The 23,757-nt window shown below is 36.9% G+C and overlaps 5 protein-coding genes across 8 annotated transcripts in view; 2 read left to right on the top strand and 3 right to left on the bottom strand.

Annotated features, from left to right (window-relative positions):
- The first annotated feature begins 966 nt into the window (after positions 1–966).
- On the top strand, positions 967–3,107 carry LOC111459752 (GEM-like protein 4). Its single transcript, XM_023102788.1, has 4 exons — positions 967–1,376; positions 1,465–1,533; positions 2,250–2,527; positions 2,694–3,107. The coding sequence occupies exons 1-4, from the start codon at positions 1,235–1,237 to the stop codon at positions 2,868–2,870; spliced, it is 666 nt and encodes a 221-aa protein (XP_022958556.1). The 5' UTR covers positions 967–1,234; the 3' UTR covers positions 2,871–3,107.
- Positions 3,108–3,196: 89 nt separating this feature from the next.
- On the bottom strand, positions 3,197–7,253 carry LOC111459714 (transmembrane protein 53-like). Of its 3 annotated transcripts, none has more exons than XM_023102742.1 (6): positions 7,120–7,253; positions 5,839–6,007; positions 4,865–5,745; positions 4,647–4,752; positions 4,026–4,231; positions 3,197–3,609 (listed from the first exon to the last, which is right to left on the bottom strand). In XM_023102742.1, the coding sequence occupies exons 3-6, from the start codon at positions 5,611–5,613 to the stop codon at positions 3,339–3,341; spliced, it is 1,332 nt and encodes a 443-aa protein (XP_022958510.1). In that variant the 5' UTR covers positions 5,614–5,745; positions 5,839–6,007; positions 7,120–7,253; the 3' UTR covers positions 3,197–3,338. The 3 variants fall into 3 exon arrangements, with proteins under 3 accessions (XP_022958510.1, XP_022958524.1, XP_022958515.1); XM_023102756.1 differs by having other exon boundaries at positions 4,865–5,742; positions 7,120–7,250; XM_023102747.1 differs by lacking the exon at positions 7,120–7,253 and having other exon boundaries at positions 5,839–7,080.
- A 2,332-nt stretch (positions 7,254–9,585) lies between these two features.
- Positions 9,586–16,911, bottom strand: LOC111459735 (superoxide dismutase [Fe] 3, chloroplastic). Of its 2 annotated transcripts, none has more exons than XM_023102767.1 (9): positions 16,693–16,911; positions 16,110–16,249; positions 14,447–14,542; positions 13,691–13,882; positions 12,642–12,813; positions 11,396–11,469; positions 11,294–11,320; positions 11,172–11,195; positions 9,586–9,947 (listed from the first exon to the last, which is right to left on the bottom strand). In XM_023102767.1, exons 2-9 carry the CDS (start codon positions 16,200–16,202, stop codon positions 9,822–9,824), a joined length of 804 nt encoding a protein of 267 aa, XP_022958535.1. In that variant the 5' UTR covers positions 16,203–16,249; positions 16,693–16,911; the 3' UTR covers positions 9,586–9,821. The 2 variants fall into 2 exon arrangements, with proteins under 2 accessions (XP_022958535.1, XP_022958543.1); XM_023102775.1 differs by having other exon boundaries at positions 16,689–16,911.
- A 657-nt stretch (positions 16,912–17,568) lies between these two features.
- LOC111459761 (probable prefoldin subunit 5) lies at positions 17,569–22,160 on the bottom strand. Its single transcript, XM_023102800.1, has 4 exons — positions 21,900–22,160; positions 21,589–21,692; positions 21,081–21,158; positions 17,569–18,004 (listed from the first exon to the last, which is right to left on the bottom strand). The coding sequence occupies exons 1-4, from the start codon at positions 22,105–22,107 to the stop codon at positions 17,921–17,923; spliced, it is 474 nt and encodes a 157-aa protein (XP_022958568.1). The 5' UTR covers positions 22,108–22,160; the 3' UTR covers positions 17,569–17,920.
- Positions 22,161–23,158: 998 nt separating this feature from the next.
- The window catches only part of LOC111455272 (transcription factor TFIIIB component B''-like), a 12,050-nt gene continuing 11,451 nt past the window's right edge, over positions 23,159–23,757 (top strand). Inside the window, exon 1 of the mRNA XM_023096875.1 lies at positions 23,159–23,332. The gene's annotated coding sequence lies outside the window, so the exon portion shown is untranslated. The remainder of the gene's footprint in view (positions 23,333–23,757) is intronic.

Consider the following 23,757-nt stretch of genomic DNA (forward strand, 5'->3'; position numbering starts at 1 on the left):
GAGTTATTTTGAAATAATTGAAAAACTCAAACGTATAAAACATTATCGAATCAAGAAAATCATCACCTACACCGAAAGAATTCAAGTTAACAACATTGAAAATAGAATGTACTAAAAATTAATTGTAACGGCACAAATCCACCGGTAGCAGATATTGTCCTCTTTGGGCTTTCCCTCAAGGCTTTAAAACGCGTTTACTAGGGGAAGGTTTCCGGTTTCCACACCTTTATACATGGTGGTTTGTTCTCCTCCCCCAACCAATGTGGGACATCACAATCCACCCCCCTTCAAGGCCCAGCGTCCTCGCTGGCACTCTTTCGTTCCTCCAATCCATGTGGGACCGCCCCCAAATCCACTTCCCTCTGGGACCCAGCATCCTTATTGGCACACCGTCTCGTGTCTACCCCCCTTCGGGGAACAACAAGAAGGCTGACACATTCGTTTGATGTCTAGCTCTAATACCATTTGTAACGGCCCAAATCCACCATTAACAAATGTTGTCCTCTTTGGACTTTCCCTTTCGGGCTTTCCTGAAGGCTTTAAAACGCATCTACTTGGGAAGGTTCCACACCCTTATAAATGGTAACATCGCATTAATTCTCCCAGATCAAACTTGGTAAGACCTTTATGAATAGAGCATGCATGGATGAAGACGAGCACGATACAATGACACTTTGACATGCAAGAATTGTTACACCTTGCAGGTCAAAATTGAAGACAACTAGCTCGGGAATAAAATTTTATATACGAAAAATTAAAAAAATTATCTCTAAAGTGCTCGATAAATTAAGCGATTTGTTTGTACATGGAACCTAAAACATATAATAAATAATAAATAAATGAAGCTCCCAAATTACACAAACATATAAATACAATCCCTTCAAAAAATAAAGAGTTTATAAATGCATACATGCTTGCACAACAAGAAACCCTCTTGTTAAGAAAGCCTCCATTTTAAGGGTTTTGCTAAAAGGCAACTCCACTATGCTTTCCCCAACATCATCTCCTCTCCTTTTATCATCATTTTTCTTTAAAACTCCCTCTTTTACAGAGATCCGTTCTTTTAATAATCTTGGAGGACAGCCATGGATGACTCAGCTGTTAGCTTTTAAGTTTCTGATTCACCATTTTCAGTCCCTCTATATATCTGTGGAGAATTGGAGGAATGTTGATCATTCACACCAATCTTTCCTCTGTTTTTACCTCAGATACTAACAAGTAGAAGCAGAGGAAAATGGAAGCTTTGATGAAGCAAGACGTCGTTGGGATCCCGTTTGGTATGGCAGCTTTTCGGCCGGCTGAGAAGTCGTTGAAGAGATTGTTCCCTGCTCCGGTCGGTAACCAGTCCCCCGACGGTGAACCTCGGGCGAAACAATGTAAAACTTCTGTCTTTTTTCAAGGTGTTTATGTGTTTGTAGTGAGAAAATGGTGGCTGAATTTAGAGGATTTTGTGAATGTTTGCAGGTAGAGAGGATGCAGTTGTTAGCAGGGGGAAGAAGGTTGGGAATTTTGTCGATGGAGTTAGACAACATGGTAAGCTTTTTGTTTGTTTGTTTTTGCTTCTTCATTAGACTGAGTGAGTGAATAGAATCCGTTTATAAAATTCATACATCTGTGATACGAAGATAGTCTCATATCGGTGATCTCGAGTATATGACTGAGAACAACCTCTATATTAAAGTGATGCATTTTCGGGATAGCATTATTGTAACAGCATAAGCCCACCACTAGCAAATATTGTTAAAACGCGTCTTTGAGCTTTCCCTTTCGAGCTTTTCCTCGAGGTTTTTACAACGCGTCTGCTAGGGAGAGGTTTCCACACCCTTATAAAGAATGTTTCGTTTTCCTCCTCAACCGATACGAGATCTCACTATTGTGGTAAAGTCTAAAGTGGATGATCTGATATTGTTATGGTTATAATGGAGAAGCTTGTTGTCATAACAGTAATCATTCATAGCAACAAATCTTCTTATACGAGCATAATTATGAAGTGATCCAAGCATGTAAACGAACACTGAATTTGAATGCATTTTTTGATCTTTTGTAGACGGGCAACTCTTATTATTCTTCATTTAACTACACGTAGGATAAAGGGTTTGAATCTCAGACCTTTTGATCGAGGGCATAAACAGATTACAAACGATAAATCTACAAGGCCTATAACTTAAACATTTCGACGTCTCATTAAACAGTTCAAATACGATTGCTCGAGACCATGAACTTATGTCTGTATGGTTTGGTTTGTGCAGCTGCAGTGAGATTAGGACAAAAGATCAGAGAAACGGTGAAGGGAAAGTTGAGTTTAGGAGCAAAGATTCTTCAAGTTGGTGGATTGAGGAAAGGAAAGCAGCTATTTAGTTTAAAAGAAGGAGAGAAGCTATTGAAGGTTTGTCAATGCCATTTGTCAACCACAGCAGGACCTCTTTCAGGTCTTCTCTTCATATCAACGCACAAACTTGCCTTTTGCAGTGACAAATCCCTCAAACTCTCTTCCCCAACTGGAGAGCTCCTAAAATTCCATTACAAGGTCACCTCTCTCTCTCTCTCTCTCTTAAACACAAAACTAAGCTAAAGAATGTTATGATTCCAAAGATTTTTCTCTACTTTTGCCGAATTCGAACGTTTTTTGTCCCTCGTTAAGATTTCGCTCGGCCTCTATCGTGTTTTCTGAACTCTTTGTGATACAAATTCAGGTGGTGATTCCAGTGGGAAGAATAGAGAGAGTGAATCAAAGTAAGAATGTGATGAAGCCTTCACAGAAGTACTTAGAGATTGTAACAGTGGATAATTTTGATTTCTGGTTCATGGGGTTTCAGAATTTCCAAAAAACATTCAGATTTCTTCAACAGGAGTGGAAGATTAACTGCTAGTTATAAGTTTGGGACTTGGGGGAAATGTGTTAAGTAGAAGTGTTTTCTTTTCTTTTGTTTTTCTTGTGCTTCATATTTAATTTAATTATTGGAGCTAAGGAAGACTAGATAGATAGATATGATCCAATTTGTACAAATTCAACTAGTGTCAATATAAGTTCATATGTTATATATAGGTTCGGTGTTCGCTTCCAAATTAACTCTACTACATTTCGTTGTTATGTAAAGTTTTACACTAACTTCGTCCTATCTTGTTTATCTTATACACACTCTTGTTCTTGTTCCAGCACACCAGCATAAGTCAAGAATGATCAACACCACATAAATACAATTGAACAGTGATCTATATTGAAAACTAATGAATTGTTGGCTTTTTGCATGCTCTCACATGTATACAAGAACGAACAATGTTGTATAAAAAGAAGAAAAGAATCGGGTAAAATGGTGAGCGACCGACTCACATTTGAGCTAACGGGACTCTCTACAACAAGTAAGCACACAGTCTGCTAGAAACTGACTAAGCTGAGAAGTATATAGTTTTGGGTCATTCCTAAAATGATCTACATGAGGGGTGGACACAAAATTGCAAGCTCTAACCTCTCGTCCTGCTTGCCGTTGCTCTTTGATAAATGATTCCACGGAATCGGCTGGGATAACTCGATCCGCTGAGCTGTAGATATACAGTTGAGGGCAGCTTGGTTGTGACGATGATAATGTGTCCAACACGTCAGATAGCCTCCTGGTAGAAAAACAGGACAACTTTTGTCTTTTAGATTTCGTGATCTGGTTGGTTAATGAAGTAAAAAACCTAAACATATTTGTAAAAAGAAACGAAACTATCATGCTTATTGTAACCGCCCAAGCCCACCGCTAATCGATATTGTTGTTTTTAGACTTTTCCCTCCAGGTTTTAAAATGAGCCTAATATAGAGAGGTTTCCACACCCTTATAAGAAATGTCATTCTGCTCTCCAACCGATATGGGATCTCACAATCCACTCTCTTTCGGAGCCCAGGGTCCTCGCTGACCCTCTTTCCCCTCTCCAATCAATGTGGGATCTCACACTTATGTACTTATGCACTGTCTACTTGTTCATTTTCTTGCATTTGTTTAGTATATATTGGTTATAATGATCACTTTTAAAAGGGGAACTACCTGTTCACGGTCGGTAGTTTCAAAACAACACCAAAAATCTTCTCCAAAACTAATAGAAGTGCTGTTTCAGTAACTGCAGGTTTAGGTACGATATCTTCTTTACTGCCGATTGGTACTTCCATCCCTGTGCTGTCCAAGGTTGTCAATCCTTTTGTTGCTACACTGTTCTTTTTCAAAAAGGCTGCAGAGAAGCCTGATGCCCAGACCTAGAAAGACGGTAACAAAATTTAACGAACACTTTCTCTCATAATTTTTTCAACAAGAAACTCAAATAGAAACACAGAGACCACCAACTATTCTAAATAAAAGGGGCGGTAAAAATCTAAATGACCAACAAACAGGTATTCTTAACTCTAAATTGGTATGCAAGGTAAAAATGGCTACTCTAGTTTTTTTGTATATAATTCTATGATAGGTTGATGGCGATGGTGACAAAGTTTGGGATAGGTTTGATGTTCATCCCATGATCAAAGAAAACTTCACATTTCAAGGTTACTTATTGTGTTGCTTACAACAAAGAGCTACAAATTTTTGAATGAAAAGAAAGGGAACTGGGGTCAAAATGATGCAATAGTCACATCTCATTGAATAAGAACAATGTCATATCAAGGCCGCCATTACCTGAGGGTCAGGAGCTGCAACAGGGGCAGAATCCACAATGCAGCCCTTAATCCTTCCCATTACAGAAGAATCATGCTTCTGAAACTTCTCCAGAATAGCTCCATAGCTGCATCGAGATAAATCCAAAGGAACAATCACATAAAGAAATTTGTTCAAGAAAAGCCAAAGGCGCTATCATTCTGTGTGCACGTTAAATGAAGAGGGAAAAAATAACGTACGTTAACCATCCAGTATTGCTAAAAGTGTGAAACACCAGGTTCTTTCCGTGCTCCTCTTCCAACCAATCAGCAAGATGATTCACAAGCAAGCTAATGTGCTGTTCAACTTTCCCATCAAGCTGATACGTGAGTATCTCAGCCATTGGAAAAGTAAAGGTAATGGCATGAAAACCCCTTGAAGTATACCATTCGGCGTATCTCTTTAAATGTTTCTGCTTTGCTCCCAACCATCCTAATAAAACCACCACCGTCCTAGATTTTGCCACGGAACAAGCAGAACTACCCCTAATATCTAAAGAAGTTGGCTCTGGTAAATGCCATCTGTACATAACCTCAGAAGGTGGGGAAGAAAATTTAGGTGAAGGTGCAACCTGTTTTGATGCCTTGGTCAGTGCAGCTGACTGATATAAATTAGAAAGAACGGTGGAAGACACCAAAGACGCGTGCAAGTTTCTAACATAGTCGCAACTGGTAGTTGGAATCGGAAAGCTGAACTTAAGGACAGGTGCATGAATTTTGGTGACAAATGATAAGTTTTCAAGCTTTGAAACAAAAGCAAATGATGTCCTTGATTCCTTTAAGAAATCTAAAGTTGAATTATGGGATAAATCTGAAAAAGAAGAAGAAGAAGCAGCCTCTGTTGGTCTCTGAGATGGTAACTTATCTGAAAAGTCAGAGGAAATAGAAGCAACGGCCACAGCAGTTACAGCAATGAATGGTCGTTGAAGGATTCCGGACAAGGAACCCATATCTAAAACACAAATCAAAATATCTCATGCCAATCGCAGATAACTCTGAAAGAACATTAAGCAAAAACCAACGGTCGAGCAATCTAAGATGTAGACGACCCAGAAAGCGAGACCTTTCTATGAGATCACCTGCTGTTCCAAGAAAAAAAAATGAACGCGTTAATGAGTAAACAAGATGCACATATAAAAAGGGAGGTCCAAGTATCAAAGTTTGGTCATACGCACAAGAAAAAGGATCTTCGAATAGATCTTTGAAACTGTTCAAGAAAATCAGGCTGTCACCTACTTTGACAGCCGGATCTTATGTTTATCCTCAAACCAAACCGTCCAAGAAGTTTCCTTGAAAATGGCGGGTTTGGTCAAGCCCTCTTCCCGTTCCCACCCACGCACGTTCCTGAAACAGGAAAAAGAACGTCTCCAAGTGTTACGATTAAATTGCATTACATTTTAAACTAGGAATTGGGAACATCCCCAAAAAGAGAAAAAGGAAAAAGAATTAGTTGACGCCACGTGTTGTGACTCCAGCCAAAGAACTCGGTGAGGATAGCGACACAACTCCAGAAAAACCAGAAGCCCCACAAAGAAGAGACCATTGATAAGGATTTGTAACTTATGCGTTGCCGTCCATAAAAAATGTTGGGAAGAATGAAAAAGTGGAGTACACAACAAACATACCCAATAATTTCCAATCTAAGTAAACAAATTAATTTGATAAACAAGGCAAGAACCATTCGGATCGACTACGCTAACCTCAAACACAAAAAAGATGAATCTATTCAAGCCCTACAAGAATGGCAGATAAACGACGCACGTTTCGCACGACAAGTCATAATCCCACGCTGACTTGGTCAGGAGAAAAACATCCCCGTTGATTTTCAAACTCTGTAAGAGAATTTCGAAACGGGTCTCAAAAAATAAAGTAATTCAATAGAAAATCACCCCTCGTACTTCAAACAAATCAATTTAATGTTTTCACATTAGAAAATTTGATACTAATTCGTAAATAATTCTGTAGAAAATCACAGGGTGCCTCTCTCTGTAGTACAGACGGTCAAATCGGAGAAAGAATATTAATTTTCCACAATGCGCTGGTCCTGGCCTAAAAACAAATTGAAATTACAAAAATCAATCCTCTCTAAAAACTTATACCGAGTCGTAAAATCGGTAGCGGAGGCCACGTCCCTCCAAATTACCCTATAATTCAACCTCAAACAGATTTCAATCCATTGCAACAGAATCTATAAAAATCAGGTGAAATAATCGACATTGAACAAATCTTATCATCAGACTTCAATCCGCCCGAAAGGGAAACACCAGAATATCAATCGAGAGAGGGGAAAAACGCGAAAATCGCTCGTCGACGGATAAGCCCGAAATCAGAACAAAACAGAGAAAATCACAAGAAAACAAACAGGAACAGGAACACAAAAACTCCAATCACAGAACAGGAAATCGAATCGAAGAATGAAAAATGCAGGTCCATAGAGAGAGAGAAACAAAACATACCGTCGAAGGAGAGAAGGAAAGAGAGAGAAATCTCGAAAGCAAAACACTGCTTTGTTCCTTGTTTTTTCTGAAATTTGAATGCGCTTAAGAACTCGAATCGAACGAACAAACGAACGGCAGAGAAGAAAAGCGAGCACGCTGAGGAACGAAAATTCCGCAATATTTATATTTATTTTCTTTTTTATTCTTTTTAAATCTATTTTATTTTTTCAAATCCTAATCCTATTCCAAGATTGGCTGTGAATTAAACTTCTAATTTAATTTGAAAAATATATTGTAATTTTAAAATTTATGTAAAATAGTACAAATATTCTCCCCACCTTCATCCCCGAGAATTATGCACCGTTCCTAGAGTCGGATTTCCCGTTTGCCCGCAATAGAGTAGCTGCCCCGCTTGCAAACATTATCTTCATGTCCAAAAACTTCAAAGCTAAATGAAACATTCTCGAATTTCTTGACCGTTGATAGGAGCAGATTGCCTAGGATTCCCGAGCCATGTCACGAGGATCTCATTCAATAATTCAATCCATTTTTAGAGAGTTTGGAGGAGCTTGTCTCTCACTCCCATCCGGAAATAAGCTGAACAACATACTTTCAATAATGAAATATTTAAAAAGTGATTTTATTAATTATAAATATATGTTTTAATCTAACTACAAAATCGAGTAAATACAAGGAATTTAAAGACTTAAATACAAAATAGGTTGGCTTGTAATGATTATGAATAACCTCTTCTTTCATTTCTATGGTTCAATTGTTTTCTCTTCATTGTCAGTGTCAATTAGGACTAATAGCACCTTGACAACATAATGGCCTTGCTCGAGACCACTTCAATGTTGCGTTAGGAGATGCAAACATATTGCACCTAAAAGACGTTCGACGCACAGTCTTATAAAAAACATTCATATAGCATTATTAAAATAAATAAAAATTTAACTGAAATTTTATCTATTTTCTAAATTAATTAAGCTTAAATTAAAGAGTAATAAAATTTGTTAATACTTTTTTTACTTTTATTTATATGTATTTTTAAAAATAATATATATAATACTTTTTTCATTTTAAAAAAATTAATGTTTTTGGAATATGTGAAAAGATATTCTCATGGAATATTCCAATGCGAGGATTGGGTGAAGGATATGCCCATAAAGAATCAAAATTTTGTCCCATCAAATATTCTTTTATTATGATGGGGAAGTTTCAATCATTTTTGGCTTACCCATAGTTTTTTTTTTTTTTTAAATAAATATTTATATATATAATCTACGAGTTTTATAAACTATACAAGGCTCGTATCCATCGAAATATGCACTGAACAAAAGAAAAAAAAAAGCATGAATGAGTATAATAATACTCGGTACTAGCTCACTTGTTGACTAATTAATATGTTTTATTATGAGTATAAGGTCGCCGACCATATCACATTCTGGCTCAAATTTGTAGAGCTTCTCCAAGCTTGTTAATACTAAGATATCCTATCTCAGTTTAAATTAGCTTCATAGAGGCCATAGTTTTTCTTTTTTAATCTCATTTTAATGGTTCGTGTCGCATGACCTTATTTAATGATTGGGTTCCAATGTGTACGTTGGAGATCAATTCTAAACAATTATGGACCATTCATCATGGCAAAAAATAATACATTGATTCCTTTTTTAGAACCGGACAATAGGACAAAGGCTCACCCTGCGTGGTGACCTTGGTGGCAAATTACCTGGTCACACAATTTATAGTTACCACAACGTCATTTACGATCACCCACTTCGTATGACCTTGGTAACTAATTACCCAATCACATATCGTGTAATTACCGTAAAGTCATTTATAATTATCCACTTTTAGTGACTTTGATGGCTATTTACTCTATCACTTAACGATAATTAACGCGAATAAAATTACCTATTTCTAGTTACCTTAATGACTAATTACTTGATTAATTACGGCGAAGTTATTTACAATTAAAGGTTGTGGTTGATATATTAATTCTTTAATTGAATTTAATGTGTTTATTATTGTGCAAGTATTTGATTATAATTATTTGTTATTTGTTTAGTTAAGTCTAATTTATTTTATTTATTTTATATTCAAAATATTTTTACTTATGTGAAATTACCATAAAGGACGACTATGAAAGCTATTAGCTTATAAGTTTAAAATTGTATTTAAGATATTATGACCAGTCGGAGGGATCGCTAGAAATGGTCTTCAAAAATTGCTAGTCGCTAGATATAGTCATCAGCGACAATTTCTAGAGGTGGTCGTTGGTGGAGGGTGCATCGTGGTTGTCGAGGTGGGAGACAATGGTGTGAGGGTATTTTGGTCTTTTTTATACATCACGAAACTCTATAAAAGTCGTTTTATTAAAAAAATAATCACTTAGAAAGTTGATACATTAAAACAAAAATCTATGATAATGATGAAGGTTGGATACGAAGATGCGAGCTATTTATTTTAGATCTCAAGACGTTATTTAATACATATGAAAAAACACTTATATTACGAAAATGACATGTTCGAAGATTCCTATACATTTCTAAGGAAGCTATCCTTCATGTTACTACAAAATCACGATGGAAATCTTATGTAGAGAACAAAACTTGTCAAACCTACAACCCGATTCGATAAAAGAAAAACACAAGGCTTCGAGATTTCCCCGGTTGCTTCATTGGATCGTTTGCGAGTACCTCTAGTATCAATGAATGTCATTAAGCTACAGGGATCTTCGGTTCGCCTAAATTCACGAAGCACTCTGCTCGAGCCATACGCCCCATCGCTGCATTCCACGATACGAGATGGTCCATGAACACATTGACATACTCCTTTTTATCATTCTGTGTAAAGGTATGATACAAATACAAATCAATGATCAACTAGAGAAATTTTGGAAAGATAATCAATCACATTGTGCCTTTTATTGAATGGAACTATTATTTTTCTTTTACTAAGTTCGATAAAAGTTAACTTCAAACTAATAATAAGCACGGTATAAACTATATGTATCAGTTGGAGAGAGGAACGGATTATTCTTTATAAGGGTGTGAAAACCTTTCCCTAGAAGACACGTTTTAAAAACCTTGAGAGGAAGCCCGAAAGGGAAAGTCCAAAGAAGACAATATCCACTAGCAGTGGGCTTGGGCTGTTACAAATGGTATCAGAGCCGAACACTGAGCAGTGTGCTAGAAAGGACGCAGGGCCACGAAGAAGGGAACGAATGCTAACAAGGATGCTAGACCCTGAATGGGGGTGGAATGTGAGATCCTATATTGGTTGGAGAGGGGAACGAAACATACTTTATAAGGGTGTGGAAACCTCTCCTTATTAGACACGTTTTAAAAATCTTGAGGGGAAGCTCAAAAAGGGAAAATCCAAAGAGGACAATATCTACTGGCAGTGAGCTTAGGCTGTTACAAATGGTATCAGAGCCGGACACTGGTTAGTGTACCAGCAAGGATGCTGGGCCACGGAGAAGGAATGAATGCCAACGAGGACGCTAGGCCCTGAATGGGGGTGGAATGTGAGATCCCACATCGGTTGGAGAGGGGAACGAAATATACTTTATAAGTGTGTGAAAACCTCTCCTTATCAGACACGTTTTAAAAATCTTGAGGGGAAGCTTGAAAGGGAAAGTCCAAAAAGAACAATATCTACTAGCAGTGGGTTTGAGCTGTTACAAATGGTATCAGAGCCGGACACTGAGTAGTGTGCCAGCAAGGACGCTGGGCCACGGAGAAGGGAACGAATGCCAAAGAGGACGCTAGGCCCCAAATGGGGGTGGAATGTGAGATCCCACGTCAGTCGGAGAGAGGAACGAAACATACTTTATAACGGTATAGAAACCTCTCCTTACCAGACACGTTTTAAAAATCTTGAGGGAAAGCTCGAAAGGAAAAATTCAAAAAAGACAATATTGGTTAGCGGTGGCTGGGCTATTACACTAAATTTGGACATTTGAATGTACAGAGATCAAAATGGAATGAGTTCCGAAGAATAAGGACTAAAATGATACTTTTAACCAATAAATTAAACACGACAGGCATTCCGGCAGAGGTTCATACCTTGTAATCCAGATAATAAGCATGCTGGGGAAGGAAAAAACAACGACATGTTATCATCTATGATCAGCTCAACTGAAGAAACATAACCTAATATTTGATCAAGAAAGAAAAGAATTTCATACCTCCCACATATCCAAGCAGATGATTGGCTGCACAACAAAGTAAGGTAAATCAAATTTCTGGGAATAGAAGAACCTTGTACTCAAAATCGAACATTGACTTACAATGTCATCCCAGACAAGCGGGCTTGTCGCATTCGAAGTTGTGATCACGGCGAGTCGTTTTTCTTGTCTCTTCACTGATACAATGCATGACAGTTCAGGAGAATCAAAGTAGATTAAATGATCAGTCATGAAACAGAACTCTCAATCCGAATATAGAAAAACGATCGGCATGATATTTTGTCGAGCTTTAGATCATAGACTTGAAGGGGAAATGGCAGTAGAAAGAAGATAATAGCGTTTGCATATCTAATATCAACCATAAATTGTTGCAGATTTCCCAGACTGGTCTATTACGTATTGCTGTCAGGCTCACGGTTTTAAAATATGTCTACTAGGGAGAGTTTTCCACACTTTTATGAGAAATGTTTCGTTCCCTTCTCCAACTGACGTGGGATCTCATAATCCACCCCATTGGGAGCCAACGTACTCGTTGGCACACCACCCAGTGTCTGGATCTGATACCATTTGTAACAACCCAAGCTCACCGCAAGCAAATATTGTCTGCTTTGACTCGTTACATATCGCCTTTAGCCTCATGGTTTTAAAACGCGTCTACTAGGGAGAGGTTTCCACACCCTTATAAGGAATGCTTTGTTCCCCTCTCCAACCGATGTGGGATCTCACAATCCACCCCCTTTGGGGGTCAATGTCCTCGCTGGCACACTACCCAGTGTAGCTCTTATACCATTTGTAACAACCCAAGCTCACCGCAAGCAGATATTGTCTACTTTGGCTCGTTACATATCGTCGTTAGCCTCACGGTTTTAAAACGCGTCTACTAAGGAGAGATTTCGACACCCTTATAAGGAATGCTTCGTTTCCATCTCCAACCGATGTGGGATCTCACAATCCACCCCCCTTGGGGGCCAGCGTCCTCACTATCACACCGCCCAATATCTGGCTCTGATACCATTTGTAACAGCTCAAGCTCACCACAAGCAGATCTTATCCACTTTGGCCCATTACATATCGTCGTCAGCCTCACAGTTTTAAAACGTGTCTACTAGGGAGAGGTTTTGATACCCTTATAAAGAATGCTTCACCCCTCTCCAATCCACGTGAGATCTCACAAGGAGCAAGTCCAAAAGGAGACCAACTATAAAATATGATAAGCGCACTAACAGCCACTAAGTTTAGTCAAAATAACACTCAGGAAAGAACTCAAAAACTTCCACCAAACAGTACTTATTATAACGGTGTTAAAGAGCACTAAATAAAAAGGTTGAATCAATGTCTGAAAACTTACAAACAAGCCAAACCCAGCCAGAACCAAAGTGTGAAAGAGATGCTTGTATAAACTTGTCCTTGAAATTGGCAAAAGAACCAAAATCTTTTTCAATTTGTTGTAGAACACCAAGTATGGGCATGCTTCCTCCTCCAGGTTGCATGGATTCCCAAAAGAAGTCGTGATTCCAGACCTGAACATACATAAAGGAAATGATATCGTGCACTTCCCGAACTTTATCATACACGTTACTACAAAATCTACAAATCAGACATGTTTTTTCAAGATCCATTCTATAAAAAAAACAATTCTATTATCTCATACAATGATGTAGAACGCACAGGACATTTGCGCACAAGACCTCGTCTTTTATGGGTTAATGAGATCAACGATCTTTCATTAAGAAATTTGGATAGAGACAAAATAAGGAATCCTTCTGTCCCAAGTCTGGTAATCATGCTTCAAAGAAATCCTTCTGTCCCAATAAATATATATATATATATATATTTAAAAGAGGGATAATGTAACAGTCCAATCCCACTGCTAGCAGATATTGTCTGCTTTGGCCCATTACATATCACCGTTAGCCTCACGGTTTTAAAACGCATATGCTAGAGAGAGGTTTCCACACCCTTATAAGGAATGTTTCGTTTTCCTCTCCAACTAATGTGGACTCTCACAATCCACCCCCCTAAGGGGCCCAGTGAAGAGCACACCGTCCAGTGGCTGGCTCTAATACCATTTGTAACAATCCAAGCCCACCGCTAGCAGATATTGTCTGCTTTGGCCCCTGACGTATCGCCTTCAGGCTCATGGTTTTAAAACGCGTCTGCTAAGAAAAGGTTTCCACACCCTTATAAGAAATGCTTCGTTCTCCTCTCCAACCAATGTGGGGTCTCACAGATAATCTCACGTATGTTTATTAATGATAAAGGGAACAATCAGGTAAGGTCAAGTAGCTTTTGAAAAAATAACTAAAAGACTTGCAATGAATGAGTCAACAAGAATATCAGGAAGGTTTAACTTTAGCCAAATAATTTGAAGTAGACCATGGATTAACATTGAAGTACCTGGGCAGCATTGTTAAACTCAGGTAAAGGATTTCCATTGTTATATGTTACTTTGAGAAGTTCATCTAAAGTGTGGCCATATAAAATATCATTTTGGCTCAGTTGTTTGTTTAGACCTTCAACGTAATTACGGTGATGTTTACCCCAGTGAACCTCCAATGTCTTCCGGCTCATATATGGTTCTAAAGCATCCTGAAAGTAGAGAGCAAAATGAACCATAGCAGTGTTATATGTTGTTAGATATATATCCACTTCTTACCAGTAATGCTACAAATATGACAAATTTATAATCAGTTTGGTCGAAATTTGTAGGCTTAATATTGTAACAGCTCAAACCCATCGCTAGCGGATATTGTCCTCTTTGGGTTATCCCTTCTGGGCCTTCCCTCAAGGTTTTTAAAACGCGTCTGCTAGGGAGAGGTTTTCACATCCTTATAAAGAATGTTTTGTTTTCCGCCCCAACCGATATGGGATCTCACATACACAAGCCTGTTAAAAGTAAATGGAAAAACATAAAGCTTGATTTTGCAAGTCTGCCTTTGATGATCAACAAACATATCGAAGAGTTAGTGCCGGGCTAGCCGAAAATCAAAGTTTAGCATATATGTTTCCTTCTAAAAATGACGTCTAAATATCCCGGACCATCAAGTGACTAGCAATGGAATTCTATGAGAAAGAAGCAAATATCTGCAAGAACATAAAACATGGGGCTTTGGTTGCAAAATAAGTATGCACATCATTAGGTTGGTCACTTACAAGTTCATAGGGAGGCGTCTTCAAGCCATAATAAGCAGTGACTTTCATTCCTCTTGTGATTACATCAGAACTTCTCTTATGCAACTTACTACGATGCTGCAAAGAACAAACATGTGTGATGATCAAATAAAATGCTCTCGAAAGCCTTCGGCATGAATAAAGGTTACGAGATAGGAACTAATACTCGCAGCAACCCTTTAGAAGAGTTTCATTGAAAAGAAGAAAAGAAGAAAAACAAATATATCAAATCAAATACTTTCGATTTATAATATTAAATTGAATCTGTTGTAAGAAGATTGAGAGGAAGAGAGATGAGCTACCTTGATAACATTAAAGTTCCTCTGAAAATTATTTTGCTTACTTAACGTTAGCAGCCAAAACATATAACCATAGGAATCGGATAAGTTCGAAACATCATGTTTAAATAGTAACAAACATCTGGTAGAAATGAAATATTCTTTCAAATGCACAATTTTGCTGAATATAAGAACTTGGTTGAGAAGGTCAATGTGTCTATATCTCCCATATGGAAAGTTTTTATGTCAAACTTAAATGGGAATAATATAGTATCTGTAGAATTACAGGACTGGATAGGTCATTGGCCCAACACCGAACTCCACATATATTGTCTCTTTAATATTAATAGCACATATTATCGATGTGATTCATAATAATGCAGAAGAAACAAGGAATCGAGACTATGCAGACAAGCAATGGGAAAGAGAAAGAGAGGGAGGGCGAAGTTAATGTTAGAAATCACGAACCAACACAATGGTATGGTATTGTCCACTTTGAGCATAAGCTCTCATGGTTTTACTTTTGGTTTTCCCAAAAGGTCTCGTACCAATAGAGATAATATTCCTTACTTATAAACTCATGATCAACCCCTTAATTAGTCAATGTGGGACTCCTCTCCCAACAATCCTCAACAGTTAAAAGGCAAAGTTGTTAGGAATCACGACTCTCCACATTGATACGATATTTGTCCAATTTTGAGCATACGCTCTCATGACTTTACTTTTGGTTTCCCCAAATGGCCTCATACCAATGGAGATAGATATATTTCTTACTCATAAATCCACGATCATCCCTAAATTAGCCGATGTAGGACTCTCTCCCAACAATACTCCCCTCAAACAAAGTACACTATAGAGCCTCCCCTGAGGCCTATGGAGGCCTCGAACAGCCTTCCGTTAATCGAGGCTCGACTCATTCTTCGGAGTCCTCAAACAAAATACACCCTTTGTTCGACACTTGAGTCACTTTTGACTAAACCTTCGAGGCTCACAATTTCTTCGACATTTGAGGATCCTATTGACATGGCTAAGTTAAGGGCATGACTCTGATACATGTTAGAAATCACGAACCTCCACAATGATATGATATTGTCCACTTTAATCATAAACTCTCATGGCTTTGCTTTTGCTTTCCCCAAAAGGCCTCATACCAATGGAGATGTATTCCTTACTTATAAACTCATGATCATTCCCTAAATCAGCCAATGTGGGACTCCCTCCCCAAAAATCCTCACCAAAAGTAACTTTCATATGAGGAACTATTGCGTTCTATAATCGTTCAATGATAGAATTCACATGAATAAAGTAAACTATACGAAGGTCAAAGCAAGCATTAATCAGAGAATATCAAGGAAAAGGCATTGTACCAGACAAGGATACTTGGTGCTCTTTAACTGCTGGGAAGAATTGCACAGCAGAAGCTGAGAGTTAACGTTCAGAGGATTGTTGCAAGAAATCATTGTTTTGTATCTCTAGCAACTAAATATTCACTAGCTGCTGCAGCCGTCTGAAAAACATAACACACTGAATTCAGACCACAAAGAATTAATGACAAACAAAAAAAATTCAACCCAAACTAATTTCACGGTCTCTAGTTTCATTAAGGCATTAACTCAAACAACTTATGTGCATCTCATGCTTAATAAAAACCAAACACTGTTTTCTTGCTACCAAAAGAATTTCCCAATTTCAAAATCGAACACTTCCATTACAGGACGTAGAGAATTAAAACGTTGTTCTTAAAATTTCATCACCAATCAAACAGATATGGAGAGTCAGCTTCTCAATACAGTGACACTCTCTCATCCAGCCAAAAGAACACAAAAGAAACGATTGCACGAAGATAGAACATGCGATTTTCTACAAGCCCAAAAGCCAAGTTCTTCAAATAAACATAACCCATTTCCCTTGACCCAAAAAAATCTCAAAAGGGTAGTCTATTGCACCTACTGGAAATGGGTTGGTGCTATTCCTTCGCGTTTCCTCGGAAACCGAACAGATTGAAGTAGAGGGAGGAAAAATGGGTGGGACTGAGAAGAGTTTTTCGTCACGTTTTTGGGAAATTACAGAGCTGTAGTTCAAGTTTACTGGTGAGCGAAATGTTGCCGCCGTTGTTCAGCCTACTCTCAGTGTAAGAAGAAGAAAGTTCTGATTTCCCGCGGTATGCACCTGGCCAAGGATAAGAATTAAATAAATAAAAATAACTTTTAATTTTCTACTTTATCTTAAAAAAATAACTATATATATATATATATATATATATATATATATTTTAAAATACAGTTAGTTTGGGATGAAATCTATATAATGTATTAAATACTAATTTAAATAATTCAAATGAAATATATTTTTATTTTAATATATCTAATATATTAAATATTAATTTGAGTCGTATTTGTTTTTAATTTACTCAACTTCTCTTAGTTGTTGAACATTCTTATACCACGTGCTCTTAGGAATACATGTAATGAGTTAATGATATCTTTGAAGAAGGTGATTTTCAAGTCTAACATGTTTCATGCTACCACTAGTTTTAAATAACAAAACGAGGTACCAGGCGACATCTAGTCCTTCATTCGATGAGCTTGCGAATACAAGATCATACTTTCGACTTTCATGTGCAGCTTTGGGGTACATGCTTAAAGGCTTGGCTGCTCTGACATCTTAGCCGCAGTTTTCTGCTTGATGAAACTGCAGCTATTAAGCCTGGGATGCTGGTGCCTTGGACTAAGTTTGCTATCGATGCTAAGTTTGCTTCGAGCAATCTTCGACTGTATTGGGTTCGCTCGACGATTGCTCGAAGACATGGATTAAAGATGGAGCAAATGCAAGTTCCTCCCATCAAAATCTCAGTAAGAGAATAAATCTTAATACACTCTGGAAAAACTACCGCTCTACCTGTGAAATTCATGGGGCAAAATTCTACCAAAACAAATTCATGAGATAACATTTATATATCATGGGTTGAAAAACAGAGTGGCTAAGTTTTTCCTTCTACGGGTTCTAGTGGTGGCCTTACGAAATCTTCGTCCCCGCGCTAGTCGCCGCACACGACAAACTGGATTTCTAATCATCCAGTCAGTGCTAGAAGAAGTTTACAGCTACCAAAACCTCAAATATGACATGAACCTTCCCCCTAAGGTTTACCTTCAAACATATTACATTGTCACACATTTCCCTATGTTGTAGCAGCCATCTGCTTCAGTTTTGCTTGTAAGATCACCCCAGCTTCATCTGCTAGATTCTTCTTTTTAGCAGCAACCTGCATGAATGTAGCAAAGGAATAAACATTTACTTCTTGTTATAACCGAGGGCAGCCCAATATGCTTAAAAAAGCTCAAATATATGCATAAGTTATAACCATTGAACCCAATATGGTTCAAAACAACCCAAATCTAAGCATTAATCATAAATATTGCACCAAATATGGTTCAAAACAACCCAAAATATATCCATAAAGTTATAAATCCTAAACAATGAACACAAAATGCTTTAAAATGTCCAGGTATATGTATAAACCATAAAGTATAAATATTGAATAGCTAACCCAATATGCATAAGCACAACACTAACATTGAACACAATTAAAATAGTTCAACAAATTTAATTAGATAAACTGGACTCACAAATAAAATTTAAAAGGAAAGGTTTAAACTAGTTACTTTGATTGAATTGTTTTCAAGGGCTTAGTTTTCCTTTCTCCTTAAACTAGTTACTATAACTGGTCGGCAAGGAGAACTGCATTATACGTTGAGGACTCGAGCGGAAGCAGCTCAAGTACTTCTCTAAGAGAAAAAGGGGAACGGGTCATGCGTGCGACTGCAAGTGGATTCATAGAACTTAATAATCAATCTTTGTCTTTTATAGAACAGGGCATGACCCATTCCCATGCGCAACTCACAAGAAGGCTACTCAACTGGGCACCATACATCATCTCCCTCTTTCATACCACAGAGCCTTCGATTACTGACACATCATACCTCCCACAACCTTTATTGAACACCGAAATCACTTCCTCCTTTTCAATTACACCAAAATCATCTCTTCAACTAAAATATCCAATACCATTAACAACAAACAAACCATACTTCTCACTAGAACCAAAGTTTCCACAAACTGTGAACCCATATTTATCAGATTCAAATGGTTATCTTTCCTCACCATGCTCTCAATCGACTGAAGGCTCCCCCTCATAGAACCAATCCTTATATAAATCTCCCATAAAATCCTCACTATTATTTCTAGTCTTTTTGCTTTTACCCCTCGAACAACAAACTCCCATCCTCAACCCTTTACCTTGTCTTGTTGATGATCCTGCTCTAGTCCCCAGGGAACCTATAGAAATGAACCAACCGCTTTGCATTGTTGAATGCTCTCAGGAAAATTCTATTCCAAAAGGTGCCAATGAATTGGGTAAAGGGGATGGCTCACAGATTGGTGACCAAACTATGTATCTGCCTATCTTTTTCCCTTGGTTAGTTGAAAATGGGATGTGTATCATGCCTTCTCCCACGAATGGTGTAATCCTCGCACTATTAACTTTTGGGCTCTTGTCATTGAGAAAGTTGAGAATCATTTGCATAACCCAACAGACACATCGCACTTCCACTTATCCCTCTCATAAAAGGAGGTAGACACACTCCAATCGAAGTTATGCTTTCAAACTTGCCTACATATTATTCCCGCATTTTTCTTGCTCCATCAAAGGTCACAAAATATATTAAGAAGTTGTACATGACCTTCTGTCGAGGGGAGACATTAACAAAAGAAGGTAGCCATCTCCTAAAGTGGCCACTTATACAATCCCCTATTGAAGGTGGATAGGGAATTTTTGACATACAAAAATGAAATATCTCCCTCTTGGCCAAATGGAATTAGAGGTTTTATTAGGATAAAATTGATCATTGGCAAAAAAATTATTGCTGCAAAACATGGTACTAGCCATTACAACTTAGAGTCAAGCAGTGTTTCTTGAAAACAACCAAGAGGCCATGAAAATCTATCCATAATTTGCAGAGCTAGTACACAATCACATAGAAGTCAGAATTGGGAGGGAGGTAATGCTTTGTTTTGGAAGATATTTGGCTGGGAGCATAAAATTTACAGTGAAAGTATACCTCTCTTTATCATTTATCTCTTAGAGAAGAGGTAACTATTGTTGATCTATGGAACCAAAAGGTTGGTTCTTGGAACCTAATCTTGAGAAGAAATCTTGATGAAGTTTAAACTGAAGAATGGCTTCCCTATCTCAGCCTTTATTGACCTCCATGCTCAAAGATCAAGATGATAGATGGGCTTTAGGTTTCGAAAAGGATGGGCTCTTTTCTAACAGTTCACCAACCCAAAAGTTCACATCCACTGGTAATTTGACCAATTTGGCTTTTCATCAACAGTTATGGAAAGGACATTCTCCCAAAAAAGTCAAGTTTTTATTTTAGAGCTTGGCCATGCTTGTATCAACACCTTTGACAATTTACAGTGAAAATCTCCTTGGCAGGCTATCACTCCAAGTTGCTGCCTCATATACTACCATGGATAATGAGTCCCTGATTCACTTGTTCAGCAACCGTGCTTCTGCCTCAACTTTTTGGTCATTCTTATAACAAGCATTTGGTTGTTACATCACTTGACCTGGTGATATCTTTTCCTTGCTCAACTTTTCTCTCAAGGGACACCCATTTACGAAGGAAAATAAAATGTTTTTGCTCCATTTTATCTATGCCTTTCTTGGAATTTATGACTTAACAGAAGTGCTTGGGTCTTTAAAAATAAGCATTAGAATATACACTCATCGAGTCTACTTCATATCTTGGGAGTATTTTACCTCCTACTTTTTGTGATTATCTCTTAGCAACACACTTGTCTCATTGAAGATCTTTCTTGTAACTATCATAGATAGGTCTTACTTTTGTATTCTTTCATACATCAATGAAATGGTTCGATGCTTCCAATCAAAAAATTTAAAAAAAAAAGTTCTGTTTTTGAATAAAGATTATATGCCCATTACAAACAGCTTAATGGCAATTCAGCATCGACCAGAACAATATGTTATAAGCTCTTTAATTAGACCCAAGCACAAGAAAAAAGAATGTAAAGAGAGATATTTTTGTTAAAGATGAGTAGATGCCGTCCAACTCATTTCGATTTCAGTTAGCAGTGCTTCCTTTCTTGAACTTCCCCTAATTCTTTACCAAGTATAATATTTCATTCACAAACAAAGATGCAGAAGTAACAATTAAGGAATTAAAATATATTGTTCAGAAATCAACACTTCTTTCGCTAGCATTCTAACTTGTAAAAATTGTTAAAAAAATTCAACTTGAAAGTAGTCACAATACCTCAATTAGTTGGTCAAAATTCGACTTTAGCAATTTGATTTTTCGATCGCAGTAATCTTTTCCTTCAGCCATTGTTTTCTGATTCAACCATCAAATCAACTCAGAACAGTCATGAAAACACATTTCCAACATTAATATTTAATACAAGACAAACTTATATTATTGTTGACAAAGCCGGATCACTGAATCATAAGATCCTAACTGATGATAACAATCAGCAACAATTAGTGGTAATAAACCAGAACAATTTCAGATAGGTAGGAACAATTGATATAAATAAGTACCCTACATAGAAGGTAAATCTGCAAGTAAGTCGCCAAAGAAAATCAGCATGTATCACTCAACAAAAGGCACAACTAAAAACATGTTGTAATACAAGTACATTAACCATATGTTGGAAAAAATTTCAGCGATAAAAGATGAATAACGTTGGATGCAATAAAAAAAATGAATCAAGAACTGAAGAATGGCAGCCAAGCAATAAGGTCCCAAAGTCTACCAAACTGACCTCAATGAAGTATCCAGTTCCGACATCCACCAAAACCTTATCGGCGTCATCCAGCGTCCCAGGAACGTAAAGCGACGCAGTAAGAGGCACCAGCATCTTCTTGCCTAAAAAGAGATATTTGTGAAAGAAAAAAAAACCCTACTCACTAACCAATACACGATCAGGCAAACACAAAAGGCACTATCTGAACGCATAAGCCCAACAAACAATCAACGAAGAAGCAAAAACACATAACAACAAACGAGAAGCCACCGATTGGAATCCAAACACACGAACTTACACTAATTTTCCAGAAATGGAGAGAAGCTAACCTTGAGGACGGAGCGAGAGATCGTGAAGGGCAGCGGAGGCATTGTCGAGGCGGGAAGTGGCAGTGCGAATGTTGTTGAGGCTATCGTGAAGGAGATTGACTTCCATGTCAGTCTGTTCTTTGATGGCTTTGAGTTGCTCGACACTCATCTTCTCCAACTCCAACGATCGCACCCCTTCGCCGGCGCTGCCGCCCTTTCTCGAAGCCATTGATTCACCCTGGCGTTTGGATTCAATTTTACAATTTGCGAGTCAGATGGCCTTCTAATAGACACTCTTAGTAATATGTTTTAGAAATAATTATAAGTATTATTATTATTATTATTATTATTGATATTTAGTAATAGTATTTTTTTAATTTGTTAAAAAAAATTAAAAAGGATATTAATAAAATTTTATAAAGTTTAAAGTATATTTGAAAGGTTATTAAAAGTTTTAGATTATTTTTTAAATAAAATAAAAATGATTTTCTTTCAAAATTGATTTGAAGAAAAAATACCTAAAAATATTCACAAAATCTTATAAATTTTAAACCAGTTAAAAAATATATTTGTAATTAGTTTGAGATATAAATAGTTAATAATTTGTTTAAAAAATATTTTTAAAATTTTAAAATAATTTTAGAGAATCTTTTAATTTTGTTTAACAGAATACTTAAATATTATTAACAGAATAATATTTAGCATTAGTACAATATTTAAAAAAATTATTTATAAAATTTTAAAATAATATTAAAAAGCTCAAATATAATTTATGAGAGGTAGATAAGACGGTTTTAGTTCATATATTTAACCATATTAATTTTTTTATTCTTTATTTATGATAATTATATTTTTAAAATTTCTTAAATATTTTTTATACACGGAGTAACGATATATATTTAAATTGGGAGTACTCATCAGAATTTTTAAAGTTTCAGCTGTATTTTTAAATATTATCAATATTTTTGAAATAAAATAATAACTCTATCTATCTAAAATTAATGAAAATAATATTTTTAAAGTTTTTTTTTTAATTTAAGTATATTATTTAAATTATTATCGAATCTTTTTGAAAATTGGATATTTTTAAACTAGAGATAAAAATTTTGAAATATTTTTATTAATTTATCCTTCAAGTAAAAAATTAAAATATATATATATATATATTATTAAAAAAAAAATTAGAAAAAGAAAATCAAATTAGTCCACGTCCCCGTTAAATCGGCCCACTTTTTTGCTTTAAAAAAACAAGACTGAGCCCACTTCGTAAAATAAAATAAACTATTCCACGCCACTTCTTCGCGCCCTCTCCTCCTCCGTTGCAGCAGCTCGGTGTCGCCGCCGCTTCTCTACCGTTCACTTCTACCAGCGCCATCGTGTTTCTTCCGTTCGTGGCGCCGCTGCCTCCTTCCTCCTAGGGTTTGGCACTGGTTTTCTACTCCCTTGTTTTACAGGTATTCCGGCAGTTTCCATCTGTGTTTTTCTTCTCACTTGAAAAACACAAATTAGCACTTGTCTAATGAAAGAACGAATGTTTCTTTTTTTATTTTTTGTTTTTATTTCTTCTTTGGCATAACAATGGCTGAATAGCAGCGTAAATAAAAACAGTCGTGTGGCAAATTGGGACGTGGTTTTGCGTGTTGGTTGTTCTGATTCGGACATGAATCAGCCATACAATTCGAGAAAAAGAAATAGTATATTTATCAAAAGAGGAAGAACATAGCCATAATGCATCAGGGACGAGGAATCCCTAAGCCCAAAACGGAGGATCACAACATAAAAGTCCTCCAAGCTAGATTGATGAACAATCATTGTGTATTACAAAAAAAAAAAAAAAAAAAAAAAAAAAAAAAAAAAAAAAAAAAAAAAAAAAAAAAAA

Source organism: Cucurbita moschata, unplaced genomic scaffold (assembly GCF_002738365.1).
Source record: "Cucurbita moschata cultivar Rifu unplaced genomic scaffold, Cmos_1.0 Cmo_Scf00002, whole genome shotgun sequence".
NCBI lineage: Eukaryota > Viridiplantae > Streptophyta > Magnoliopsida > Cucurbitales > Cucurbitaceae > Cucurbita > Cucurbita moschata.

Excerpts from the sequence above, each read along its gene's own strand:
- LOC111459735 (XM_023102767.1), bottom strand. The coding sequence starts at position 16,202 with ATGATTTCTTGCAACAATCCTCTGAACGTTAACTCTCAGCTTCTGCTG. Across the intron at positions 14,543-16,109 it reads GCACCAAGTATCCTTGTCTG|CATCGTAGTAAGTTGCATAA; the intron begins GTACAATGCCTT and ends TGTTCTTTGCAG. Across the intron at positions 11,470-12,641 it reads TGGCTGGGTTTGGCTTGTTT|TGAAGAGACAAGAAAAACGA; the intron begins GTAAGTTTTCAG and ends GCATTGTATCAG.
- LOC111459752 (XM_023102788.1), top strand. The coding sequence starts at position 1,235 with ATGGAAGCTTTGATGAAGCAAGACGTCGTTGGGATCCCGTTTGGTATG. Across the intron at positions 1,534-2,249 it reads CGATGGAGTTAGACAACATG|CTGCAGTGAGATTAGGACAA; the intron begins GTAAGCTTTTTG and ends TGGTTTGTGCAG. Across the intron at positions 2,528-2,693 it reads TCCTAAAATTCCATTACAAG|GTGGTGATTCCAGTGGGAAG; the intron begins GTCACCTCTCTC and ends ATACAAATTCAG.
- LOC111459714 (XM_023102742.1), bottom strand. The coding sequence starts at position 5,613 with ATGGGTTCCTTGTCCGGAATCCTTCAACGACCATTCATTGCTGTAACT. Across the intron at positions 4,232-4,646 it reads TTGCAGCTCCTGACCCTCAG|GTCTGGGCATCAGGCTTCTC; the intron begins GTAATGGCGGCC and ends CCGTCTTTCTAG. Across the intron at positions 3,610-4,025 it reads AAACTACCGACCGTGAACAG|GAGGCTATCTGACGTGTTGG; the intron begins GTAGTTCCCCTT and ends TTTTTCTACCAG.
- LOC111459761 (XM_023102800.1), bottom strand. The coding sequence starts at position 22,107 with ATGGCTTCGAGAAAGGGCGGCAGCGCCGGCGAAGGGGTGCGATCGTTG. Across the intron at positions 21,693-21,899 it reads TCTCTCGCTCCGTCCTCAAG|GCAAGAAGATGCTGGTGCCT; the intron begins GTTAGCTTCTCT and ends ATCTCTTTTTAG. Across the intron at positions 21,159-21,588 it reads GAACTGGATACTTCATTGAG|AAAACAATGGCTGAAGGAAA; the intron begins GTCAGTTTGGTA and ends TGGTTGAATCAG.